Here is a 13,503-nt window from a genome sequence, read left to right as displayed (position 1 = left end):
GGAAGCACTGGGGATGTCATACATTTCAATCAATTAATTCTGCCTTGCCAGCTCTTGCTGCATTGAATGTTGAACTTTATGTATAGAGATACAGACAAGATGGTGGCACAGCGGTTAGCACTGCTGCCTTACAGTCCCAGAGACCTAGGTTCAATTCTTAGCTTGGGTCACTGTCTATGTGGAGTTTGCGCATTCTCCCCATGTTTGCATGGCTTTCCTCCAAATGTTCCGGTTTCCTCCCACAGTCCAAAGATGTGTGGGTTAGGTGGATTGGCCATGCTAAATCGTTCCTTAGTGCCAGAAGGATCAGTTAGGGTAAACGTTAGGGTAAATCTTATTGAATGGCGGGGCAGGCTCTAAGGGCTAGATGGCCTACTCCTGCTCCTATTTCTTACGTTCTTACGTTCTTATGTATGGGGATAGAGCCTTGGTGGGATTGTGGTCAGTGCAGACTCGATGGGATGAATGGCCTTCTTCTGCAATGTAGGATTCTTTGACTCTACACATAATGATGCAGGAAGTATTTTTGTTATTTGTTCATGGCGTAACATAACTAATAGAACCAGCATTGTAAAGTTGAAGTTTATTTATGAGTCACAAGTGAGCTTACATTAACACTGCAATGAAGTTACTGTGAAAATCCCCTAGGCCTCTTCTGAACTGCCATTGAGAAGATGGTGCTGAGTCAACCTGCCAATGGTGGACGTCAACACTTGGTGTAATCCCAGTATAGCCACCAGGGCCATGAGCAGATGTATTGCAGGAGCCAGAATCTTAATGCAATATTCATAAAACTGAACCATACTTTTATTTATTTCTCTCTAGGAAGCAATAATCAGCGGTTGGATCCAGTTCAGTGACAACAGTCTGACTCCACTGGATATTTATGATCCCAAGGATTTTACACTTACTGTTACTTCACGGGAAGAGGCCATCGTCTCGACTTCTCAGGACTTGCAGTTGCGCTGGCCGGTCATCACTGCTGAGGGTGAGGGGCAAGGGAATCTGCTGAAGGTCGAATTGGTAATCAGCGAGGTTTGCCAGAAATCCAAACGGAAAAGTATCCTGGCAGTTGGGAGTAGCAAGGTCCAGGTAAAATTTGGTCAGAGCGATGCCGGCTCCAAAGCTGGCGGTGATGGCGAGGGAGGACTGGAGAACCGCGCCAGTGACCGCAGGCAGAAGAATGCGGATCAAGACCGGCTGGGGCAGAATGGCCGCTACGTCAGCGGCGCCACTGCGGATCGCGAAGAAAGCTCCATGAGGAAGGAAAGCACAACAGCCAAAGCTTCACTGAACAGGAAAGTGAATGGAATCGATCAATTTTCAGAAGGTGGCAGCCAGCTCCAAAACATCCCATTGGATGCTGCCAACTTCCCCTCAAATGACTTAACCAGGAACTCTGCGGGTGATGAAAGTATGGATGAAAATGACTTGGTCCAGGCTCCTAGAGGTCTGACCGACTTGGAGATTGGAATGTACGCTTTATTGGGTGTCTTTTGCCTGGCTATTCTTGTCTTCTTAATTAATTGTGTCATGTTTGCTTTGAAGTACCGGCACAAGCGAATTCCCACGGAAGCACAAGGGAACATGAATCATTCCCACGACTGGGTTTGGTTAGGCAACGAGACTGAGCTGCTGGAGAATGCTGCTGACATCTCCCCCCAGCAGCTCTGCGAGCACACGACAGTAATAGACCGGGCAGCAGGGTTCGAGGAGAGCAACCATCTGCTGAACGGGGGAAGCCAGAAGAACGTCCAAGGGCAGGTGCACAGATCTGCCCACTGCGGCGAGGGGAAGGAGCGCAAAGACGAACCTTTGAACTCCCCCACCACAAAACGGAAACGGGTAAAGTTTACAACGTTTACCACCATCCCGCCGGATGATGGATGCCCCGCCACAAATTCAATCCTTCTGGGTAACGAGGAAGATATCAAATGGGTTTGCCAGGACATGGGCTTGGGGGAGTCGCACGAACTGAGAAACTACATGGAGAGAATACATGACAATGTGTAACTATGTTATCCTATCTGTTTTCATTCTTTGCTCACCTTTATGCCTTCAGTTTTGGGTGATTGTGAGGGAAATCCAGTCAGCAATGGGACCGGTGTGCGGGAATTAAGTACTGGCAACAAAGCACAGAACTACACAGGTCTTGGATAAATCAGCACATGACGACCTGTAAAAGAGTACTAGCCATTGGAATGCACTATTCGGTTGACTGGAGGTGTCCTCTGGATGGACAATGGGGAAAGAGAGGATGCGAGCCGACATTTATATGATACAGAAAAACGAGACTGCGTTATCAGCGAATGGAAAGACAATGCAAGTACAGAGGTGCAACAAGCACTGATGGAAAGAATAAATGCCAGATTAATTTGGAAAGGGGAAACCACACTGGGAGTGAACAGAGGGAAAGTGCACTCTAAACTGAATAAACATTAGGAACGAGCACTCCTGATCGGAGACACCTTCCCGAATAGGTGGGGCTGTGGAAGAAGCACTTCTGATTGGATGACACTATGGCAGTAGACCATGGGAGATGGCCCTTATCACCTGTGTCTTAAGGGCCAACTCCAAATGTAGTCATTTTATATGATTTGTTAATCTTGGACTTCAGTTGTATTCTGAGTTCTTGGGACCCTATGTTCTGTGTAAAGTTTATTTTATAAGGTCTTGTTTATATTTAGGCTCTCGGTTCTTTTTTTTCATTTTATTATTTATGCTGTAGTAACGAGCCGTACCCACCTTTATAACTTTGGTGAAATATTTTAACAAAGTATACCTAGAATGCATTGTAGATTACTAGAATGTAAAATTTATTTATAAATATTATACACATTGTAAATAAAAGTTGCTTAAGATAGCTTGAAAAATCTAGCCCTTTTCCGACCACTCTCGAGTTTTTGTCACATGCAGTGCTTCTGTCTGTTTTCTGAAGAGTTACGTACACTTGTGGTCCAGGGAGGGACCGAGAAGAGATTGTTGTTAGCTGAGCATAATAAGAGATAACGGCCTGGTGCCTCAGACAAAGCAGGCAGATATTATATTTTATCACATTTTGTAAAGAAAGTATCCTAACAGTTGGTTACTGAAAGCCATAAGTCACAACTTATATTGGTTTTAAGTTAAGTTTAGAACATACGTAAGTTGTGACGTACGGCTTTCCTTAACCAACTGGTTTTCAAAGCCAGATTTCCACTCACTTTACATCACTTTTCACCCCAACTTTTTTGATGGCGAGTGCAGCAAGTATTAGTTTTATGTATTAATCAGATGGACAGACATCATTGGGCGGCACGGTGACACAGTGGTTAGCACTGCTGCCCCACAGCGCCAGGGACCCCGGGTTCAATTCTGGCCTCAGGTCATTGTCTGTACAGAATTTGCACATTCTCCCCGTGTCTGCGTGGGGTTCCTCCGGGTGCTCCAGCTTCCGCCCACACTCCAAAGGTTAGGTGGATTGGCCGTGCTAAGTTGCCCCTTGGTATCCCAAGGTGTGCAAGTTAGGGGGATTAGTGGGGTAAACGTATGGGGTTAAGGGAATGGGGAGGAGAATCAGTGCAGTCTCGATGGGCCAAATGGCCTCCTTCTGCACTGTTGGGGTTCTATTCATTGGGGGAAAGAAAAACTGGAGACGATATTCATGATACTGGCAGAGGGAACACACCAGAATGTATGTCAATAACGTGCCCAAATCAAAGCACTTTCTGCAAAGCTAACGCGAATCAACTCATATCATTCTGCACAAAATGGTATGAGCTAGAATGTTAAACAGCATCAGAGATTTGGTGCATTTACATGTGAGCTATTAGTGGCTAAGTTAAGATTTAACTATCGGCAAGTTCTGATGAGACACACTTTATTTTTGATAATGGAAGGAAACAAGGTTGGTTGGGGGGGCAGGGGGGAGGGGAGTGGTTGGAGGTGGTGAGTGGTGGTGTTTATTATGAATCTCAATCACTGTCACTGCTTTAGTGGAGCCACATTCTAACATTGACCCTTGTGTCACAAAGCCAGGTTAAAGGTCATTTTCGTGTTCATTGTTACCATCAAATGAGGTGTTACTGTGATTACCCTGTTATAATTTTCAACGAACAGTTTTCCTCCGCTGTCAATGTTTTATAACAATAAGGGTGTCACGTGAATCTTCACAGCAGGACCCTTGATATTTATAATAATGGATTGGGTCAAAATCCATTTACATCATGTGGTATTTGAATAATGTTTTTTACACAAGTGTGACTGTTCGAGATCCACAATTGTATGCCCTTAATTTTATATACATATATCCCTTTACCTACTGTATATAATTTTTATTCCTCACTAATATTAAAGCTGAAGATGGTATGTGAAATGTACCAGTTGGAGTAGGCGCCTGTTATTTGACAATATGATGGAGGGGTGGGGATTCGACCGCGTTTGAGAAGAGGCCCCTTTGGTAGTGCGAGGATGGTCTTTGGATTTGATAAGACTGAGCTGCTGGTCATAGGGTTTGCCGGACTTGGACCTGGGGATGCGGTGAGGAGGAACGAGCGAATGATCCTGCGTCTTGCAAGTGCTAAGAGTTTGGCGGTTTGGGATGGGGCACATTTGTCCTGCAGAATCATGGTGGCAGGAAGAGGGAATGCGGGTTTTGTCTCACTGCTGGATTCCCAGGTTGGTCAACAGTTTAGGAAAGGAAAAAGCCATAAATCTGACAGTACTCTAAGGATCGGCCTCCAACAAATAGGGTCATAGCTCTGGATGTGCATATCAATTATATGAGCAAGGTTTTAGGAGGTTCATTAAAACTTGAGGAGAAAGGAGTATCTCAGAATCCCCACAGTGCAGTAGGAGGCCATTCGGCCCATCAAGTCTGCACTGACCCAATCCCACCCAGGCCCTGTTCCCGTAACCCCACACATTTACCCTGCTAATCCCCTGACGCTAGGGTTTATTTAGCCAATCCACCTATTCTGCACATCTTTGGACTGTGGAAGGAAACTGGAGCACCCAGAGGAAACCCACGCAGACACAGGGAGAACGTACAAATGTAAGAATTTTCAGCTATTGAGGAAAAGTATAGATCTATTTTTATTTTAAGCTTTAATGGTTATATTCTCCTGACTGCTCATTCAAGATTAAAATAAAAGTTCTCCTTGGCAGTTTCCAAGCCACCATTCTTGCCTTGGTGCTTCAGTTAGGATTTGTTGCTGTGTGTGAGGGCCAAAGCGTGACTGAAGTTGATACAGCAATTGTGCACTCGCAGGAGTGTTACGAGAGACATCTACTGTCAGATTCATGACTTTTCATAAGGTCAACTCTCTTGTTGAGGGAGATTCTGAGACAGTGAAAAATGTGCTCGGGGTAAGAAGCACGTCGGATCTCAGCCAAGAAATCCCATTACACTTCCTATTGATGGAATAATTCTGTATAATTCTACTTGAACTGTTGTGTCTTTTTTTAATAAGGCTCACATTCGCTGAACAAAAAAATTACAAACCATGATGTCTATGTTTCTGGCTAAATCTGAATTAGAGAGTTGTTTGTAACTAATCACTGTCCTTCACGCAAACCCGTCTCCCATCCATTCATTGACTCTGTCTACACTTCCCGCTGCCTCAATAAAGCAGCCAGCATATTCAAGGACTCCACACACCCTGGACGTTCTCTCTTCCATCTCTCCCGTCGGGAAAAAGATGCAAAAGTCTGAGGATACGTACCAGCTGACTCAAGAACAGCTCCTTCCTTGCTGCCATCAGACATTTGAATGTACCTACCTCACGTTAAGTTGATCTGCACCCTAGCTATGACAGTAACACTACATTCTGCACTCTGTCCTTCTCTATGTGTGGAAGCTTTGTGTAGTGCACAAGAAATAATACTTTTCACAGTATACTAATACATGTGACAATAATAAATCAAATCAAGTCAAAAACTCTGGGCACAGATGAAATGAAACAAGCTCAACAAACTGAATAAGATATTTCATGACAAGTACAATGGGTAATAATTAAGAAAGGCAGTCAAATGTCAATCTGCAGCATTCTGACGGACTGCAGCAGTGTCTCTTGCTCTGACTATTGTCTTCTTGCCCTCTCTTGGGGTGTGTGTTGTGGAACCTAACAAACTCTCCCTTTATACCCTCACCACATTAGGTGAAACTCAGTCCACTTGATTGGATTGCAATTATTTTATCATTCACCCATAAACATATGACAAGCTTGTATCTTCCTCTCAACCTTCTAGAAGAATATTTCCTGAACTTTGCCTTTTGCAAGAGAGTCAGAGCTCAAACCTCTAGCTGACGCAGCCAATTAGTCTCCACTAGTGCCAGCGTTCTTTGCCTAAAGGTCAGTGCAAGGGAAAAAAATATGTTCTCCTTCAAGTCTCAGCATGTTTTAGGCTATCAACCATGCATTGCTTAGAAATAGAACAGTGCAGCACAGGAACAGGCCCTTCAGCCCACGATATTGTGCTGAACGTGACACCAAATTAAACTCATCCCTTCTGCCTGCCCTTAGTCCATATCCCTCTATTGCTTGCATATTCACGTGCTTATCTAAAAGTCCCTTAAATGCCCCTACTGTATCTGCCTGCACCACCACCCTTGGCAGCATCTTCACTCTCTGTAAAAAAAATCTTGCCCCTCACATTGCCTTTGAACTTTCCCCCTCTCACCTTAAGTGCATGCCCCCTGTTATTAGACATTTCAACTCTGGGAAAAAAGATTCTGACTTTCTATGACTCTCATAATTTTATAAATTTCTATCAGGTCTCCCCTCAGTGTCCACCGCTCCAGAGAAAGCAACCCTAGTTTGTCCAATGTCTCTTTATAGCTCATACCATCTAATCAAGGCAGCATCTTGGTAAACCTCTCCCGCAGCCTCGCCAAAGCCTCCACATCCTTCCTGTAATGTAGCAACCAGAATTGAAGGCAATAGTCTCAGTATTACTGAATTAACAAGCATGTATTACTCCTCAAAATTTCATTAACTTATTAAAAAAGATTCACCTCAATCACTCGATGTGTTAACGTACAAGAAAATCTCTGGTGTAATTTCAGACAGCTGTGTGTGCTAGCCAAATTACAACCTGCAGCATCAGCAGTCTGCGCTGGAACAGAGAGCAGAAATTAAACCCAATAAATCCATCTTTTTATGAGCTGCCTTGTATCCTGTCGCCATACGGGAGCTGTATGTTCGACGTAAAGGAAATGTTTGTTTAAGTGACTGATTTATTGTCTGCTTTGTCAAGTGGTGTGATTGAAAACAAAATAGACTTCAAGGACAGCTCTAGCCTACTTGATCGGTGTGTGGAAAGTCTCTGAGGCCTGTGCATGTGATAATTGCTATCAATTCAAATAGTAAGTGTTTGGCAAAACTCTTTTGCATAGGTTATTATTGTGAAGCAACTTCTATGTTTAATTTTTGTTTATTGGTTTCCAGGATGTGGGCGTCATTGGCTACTCCAGTATTTATTGCCCATCCATAATTGCCTTTCAGAAGGTGGTAAAGTGCCTCCTTGAACTACTGAAGTCTCTGAGGTATAGGTACATCCACAGTGCTGTTAGTGAGGCAAGTCCAGGACTTTGACCCAGTGAAAGTAAAGAAGCAGCAATATTTCCAAGTCCAGATGGTGAGTGACTTGGAGGGGAACCTCCAGTTGGTAGTGCCCCGGGCATCAGCTGCTCTTGTCTTTCTAGCCTACATGATCAGTGTGTGGAAAGTCTCTGAGGCTTGTGCATGTAATAATTGCTAACAATTCAAATGGTAAGTGTTTGGCAATACTCTTTTGCATAAGTTATTATTATGAAGCAACTTTTATGTTTAATTTTTGTTTATTGGTTTCCAGGATTATATACAATAGTCAGAGCATTATATCCAGGATTATTTGCATACTTACACTCAAAACCAATGTTCACTGCTCAGTGCTGTTCAAATCACAAAGATAAATGAAAGGCAAACTACATTCAGTAAGTTCAAACCAATAAAACGCAAGCCCTCCATTGGGTAGAAGTCTGATGAGTGCCTTATTACTCAAGCTTTCCAATCGTCAAAGTCTATTTTGAATGTTGAGTACCTGAATAAGTAGTCTACGAAAGTCTTTGCTTTGTGAGCTTCCTCCAGGGGCATTGAAGGCAGCTGTAGCTGTACGTATACATATGTTGACTGCTTCTGCTATCTTTCCTCAGACCTCATGTCCCCTGAGGAAGCTATTAATGCAAATACCAGAACTATCACTCATATTAGAGCCGCTCTTTGTGTCTGGAGTACCAATCACGCCAAGAGCAGTAAGGTGCCAAGGAATTATTAAGAAACAAACTTGCAAACCAGATGGAACAAAAGGAATTTTTAGACACCTCTCATTAAATCAAATCTGTTCTTTTACATTCTACCACAGTTCAACCCTATACTCTGCAGCAGATGTTTCGAACCAGCTGTGCTAAATTTATGGATTCCAGTGAAGATGAGCTATTTATGGAATGTTTAATATTTCAAGGTATTTACAAGGCACACTGATGTATTTGAAAAAGTCACCTTTCTCTCTTGTCTGCACCTGTCAAAAAATTTGTTCAACATAAAACTAATTCTTGCCACTTTCTGGAAATGTTCTCACATAATGCTCTTTCCCAAAGGATGACATACATATTTGTCTTAAAATGCCACTATGGTGCTCAGAAAAACCGTTGGCATTTATGGAATTCAGTACTCACCAGATAAAATTTGTTTTCACCAGAACATGTACAGATTCCCATTCCTATTTTTTAATGTTACTTCATGCTGCTACAGATACACAAATAATATTTCATACTGGCTGAATTATGTACCATGCTAATCACAAATTTCAGGAAGAAGTGAAGAATTATACTCACAATTTTCTGTTGAGCAAACTGTTCCTAATCCTTGTCAAAATGCTTTTTGAAAATCCAAATATACTACATCGACTGGTTCGCCCCTCACCCACCCTACCAGTCACAACCTCAAAAACTCAAAGATTTTTCAAATACAAATTCCTTTCCATAAATTGTCGACTGTGCTACTGTGCTGCCCTATTTGATTTGATTTGATTTATTATTGTCACATGTATTGTATGAAGTGAAAACTATTGTTCATAGAGTACATACGGGAGAAGGAAAGGGGACGGTACACAACACCTTGCACTCCCAATTTGACCTGCTTGAAACATGTGTGGGTTAGATTGACTGGCCATGCTAAATTGCTTCTTAGTGTTAGGGGGACTAGCAAGGTAAATATGTAAGGCTATGGGGATAGGGGCTGCGTGGGGTTGTTGTCAATGCAGACTCAATGGGCCGAATGGCCTCCTTCTGCATTGTAAGGGTTCTGTGATTGTGGAGGTAGGCATCTGCGAGCCACCCCTGCAATTTTTATGGAATCGGGACAGCTTCTCTATGACTCTGGTCTCACTACCATTCAGAGGCATCGGGACCATAGTCTGGATTTAGAATTCTTTTGGAAGGTAGGGACAAAAAGGCTTACATATGCCTCTTTCCATGCCAACTCGTGCTTCCTCCTTCATCTCCTAGCCCTTCGTATGCTCCATGCCAATGCATGCCTCAATCCACTTCTTTAACCCTTATACTGTCCGTACTAACTCAATGTCCCTGCCTATCCTCCCTTGACTCCCATGTGCTCCATGAGAATTCACAGCATTTTCATGGCCATTTGTCCAGAGTCCATTCTGTACAGAGCCAATGAAGTCTAAAGCAACAATGGCATGTGTGGAACTGCTTAAAAAAAACCCACTCATAATTTTCTTCTTAAAAACTGTTAAAACCCAAGTGTCAATCACCTTTAAAGTATCAATAACAGGAGGTGTAAGCACTTGACACCTGTGCAAGTAAAGATTGAACCATAGACAAAAGAGATAAGAGAAAAATAGTTTCTTGTAACATCATAAAGCTGTCAATGAAGGAAAATTCTTCCTTTCTCTGAATTTATGCTAACAATGTGAAGTTGAGCCAAATGCACAAATTGTATATTATGTCAGCAAGGGTGGGGAGGCCCCAGAAATCCAGAGGACCATTTACACGGCAGTAATACTGGTGGGGAAGTTTTCTGTGCTCTGTATTGTATTCAGTAGGTTTGATATTTTTTCTATTTAGTTCACACAGTGTAAGGGCTCATAGTATAAAAATAGAAATACAGACAAAAACTAACAATGCTTGAAATCTAAAATCATAGAATCATAGAATCCCTACAATGCAAAAGGAGGTCATTTGGCCCATTAAGCCTGCACCGACAACAATCCCACCCAGGCCCTATTTCTGTAGTCCCGTGTATTTACCCTGCTAATTCCCAACACTGAAATCTAAAGGTAACTCCTTCAGTTTCTGATTAAAGGTCATCAATCTGAAACTTTGGCTGGGATTTTCCGGCCACGCTTGCCCCAAGTCCGGAAAATCCTGCCCGAGGTCAATGGACCTTTGCATGGTCTGTGTCCTGCCTGCTACAATTCCCACGGCGAGCTGGATGGGAAAAACTCTGCCCGTTAACTCTGTTTCAGTTGCCAGATTCGATGAAAGTGGATTGTGGAGGTAAGCAAAAGCTGGTTGGCAACCAGCAAATTAGAGCAAGCACCATAGACCATGAAAAACCTGTAAAAGATTTAAGGGGGCCCCGAGCAGGTCCGGGCTGGTGGCATCTCTTCCCAGGCTCGGCTGGGATCTCATGTCTTTACCGTTATGATAGGAACCTTCTCCTTGGGTACCTGGTGACTACGTGCTAGTTTGAGATTTCCCATTTCTATCCATTGGCCTCCATATCATTTACGCTGGAGGAGGTGATCTTGGATGACCATAATGAGACACATCCATTACAATGGCACATACTTTGTGTTGTTGAGTCATGTTTGCTCTCAGGAAATGCCCACCAGTATATTTGCAATATTCATAGAATCAAAGATGTCCTACAGTACAGAAGGTGGCCATTCAGTCTGCACTGACTCTGTGACAGAGCATCGTACCCAGGACCTCTTCCCTGCCCTGTCCCCATAACCCCACACATTTACCATAACTAATCCCTCTAACTTACACATCTTGGGACATTAAGGGGCAATTTAACATGGCCAATCCCTCGAACTTGCACATCTTTGGACTGTGGGAGAAAGCTGGAGCACACAGAGAAAACCCACACAGACACGGGGAGAATGTACAAATTACATACAGTCACTCAAGGCCGGAATTGAACTTGGGTCCCTGGCGCAGTGAGCAGCAGTGTTAACCACTGTACCATCGTGCTACCCTATATTGTTCAAGCAATTTGATTGGTTTCCTTTCAATCTTTTAATTGTTGCAGGTTTCCCCTTTACAATCATTGATTTTTTTTTAAGATTTCACAGGGGATATCCTTATGGGCTGTACCAGGTGGAGATAAGATGGTAGCAACCTGAAAATCACAGTGTGTTAAAAAAAGCTACCCCATTCCAGCTCCTGGTCCAGCGTGAAAGAGGGAAAGGCACCTGCCTGCTGCAGACCCTCTCCCTGCAACATATACAGCATCCTGGTTGTCGTTTTGAGAGACAACTCTGTGGAACATGTGCCTTGCGAGTTCCAGCCAGATGAGCACCAAAGGTAAACTGGTAAGTTCAGAACAGTTTGTCGTGATGCCGGGGGAACAAGTGCGCTCTCCCGGCTTCCTCAAGAATAGCTGATGTCACCCTATCCGACCCCCAACACTGCCCTAATCAGCCTTGCTGCCAACCAGGCCTGTTTACTAGCCACTCAATATAGTTAATACCAGCTCAAAGCGGGTAAGCTGAGGCAGCCTAATGAAGCCCAGCCCTGAAGTTGGGACCTGGCACCCCGCCAGGCTATCAAGTGTTTATCCTCTCTCTGCCAAATGCCCAATAATTAAAATCTCCCCCAGTGACTGCTGTTTTTCACACTGATTGGTGCGATGCCCTTCATTTCAGTTTCATAGAATCATACAATCCCAGCAGTGTAGAAGGAGGCCATTTGGCCCATTGAGTCTACACCGATCACAATCCTACCCAGGCCCTATCCCCATAAGCCAACATATTTATCTCACTAATCCCCCCTGGTGCAATATGGGGCAATTTATCATGGCCAATCAACCTAACCCACACAACTTTGGAGTGTGGGAGGAAACCAGAGCACCCAGAGGAAGCCCACAGAGACACATGGTGGGGGCGGAAAGTGCAAACTCTACACAGACTGTCACCCAAGGCTGGAATTGAACCCAGGTCCTTGGCACTGTGAATCAGCAGTGCTAACCGCTGTGCCATTGTGCTGCCACCATCCCCCTCCCCCCTTGTCACTTTCAAATTGACAACTTAAAGAGAGTGTGATAGTGAGGCCTGACAAAGGAGAATGGTCGTTTTTGAATGTATATGTAGATTTAATAAGCATCACTGCAGCTCAAACTTTTAGCATTTACTTTAACCTGGTTGGAAGTTTTGTGCATTTTTTTTTAGTGGGTATCGATCTGCTTGAAGAGAGACCTCATTGAGCATAGCAGCACAGTTAGCTTCATGTCAGGGCTTTGTCAGCTGTTGATGTATCGCACTTCCATGTTTGAAAATGTGCTTCTTCAGACTGAGCATCAATTAACCTTCTGTCAGAAGCCGCCTCGTTCTCCCTTTCCTGAATCAAAGAAATGCACATAGCCCTTTCAGGAGCCGGAATAGCTTTGTGAATTAGGCAAGCGCAGACATTATAAGCTGCTGTTTGATGAACAGAAATGAATCATTTCTAGCCAAAGATCTAATTAACAGTGGAGATTTTGGAGAGAAGGTTAAGAATCTACTCTAGTGATCACCCCGTGTGAATGCACAATGCTTCCACAGATAGGAAATTTACTGACTCTCTTTTCACTTTAGCACTGTTGGATTCTTCTGATAACAAGTGACACGGCCACAGTTTTATGATGAGAAGGTGTAGCAATTCTTCTTTTTAAAAGTGCTGGTTACTTGAGGCAGCTGAAAAAATTAGTCACTATTAATGTGGTTTTTATAGATTTCAGACCGAGCCATGTTTGAGTGATCCTAAAGAAAATAGGCCAGAATATCCCACCCGTCTCCTCCCTCAACCTTCTGAACAGGAGAACATCCATGTTTGATATTTTCACTTCTTTTTTCAATTCGGTGTTATCAAGGAGAGTCTGAAAAAGGAAACTCTGAAAGCTGTTTCCAGAAGGCAGAGAATGAAAAGAGAACATTTGGACTTGATGTCCATAAACCAGTTCTAGTTTGCACACAATCTGACTAAAATGTCCTATTGTTCTCATCATATCCTGCTTAACAAGTAGAAAGTCAAAAGTAGCCATTTTGAGATATTTATAAGAATTACAAGAGGATAAGCTTCAAATTGCTTCATTCTTTATTTCATCAGAATCAAATTTATCAGAAAAATCGCATTCTTCTTTACTGTCAGAATGCCTGGCATCTAAACTAGGTATCCTGTTTTCAACATGTTTCTTGCATAGTGTGTAACTCTTGTGCCAATATTATACCATTAAGAAATATATTTGGGTCATGCTTCTT

General features: G+C 43.2%; 1 protein-coding gene across 1 annotated transcript in view; it reads left to right on the top strand.

The window, feature by feature from the left end:
- Window positions 1–3,846, top strand: part of LOC145355894 (transmembrane protein 132C-like) — a 928,035-nt gene extending 924,189 nt beyond the window's left edge. The window contains exon 9 of the mRNA XM_080208358.1: window positions 826–3,846. Within this exon, the coding sequence (XP_080064484.1) occupies window positions 826–2,013 (1,188 nt within the window). The 3' untranslated portion in view covers window positions 2,014–3,846. The remainder of the gene's footprint in view (window positions 1–825) is intronic.
- Window positions 3,847–13,503: the final 9,657 nt, after the last annotated feature.

The sequence above is a fragment of the Carcharhinus amblyrhynchos genome, chromosome 20 (assembly GCF_965287045.1).
Source record: "Carcharhinus amblyrhynchos chromosome 20, sCarAmb.v2.hapA, whole genome shotgun sequence".
NCBI lineage: Eukaryota > Metazoa > Chordata > Chondrichthyes > Carcharhiniformes > Carcharhinidae > Carcharhinus > Carcharhinus amblyrhynchos.
The sequence above is the reverse complement of the archived record's forward strand: the minus strand, read 5'-3'. Positions and strand labels throughout refer to the sequence as shown.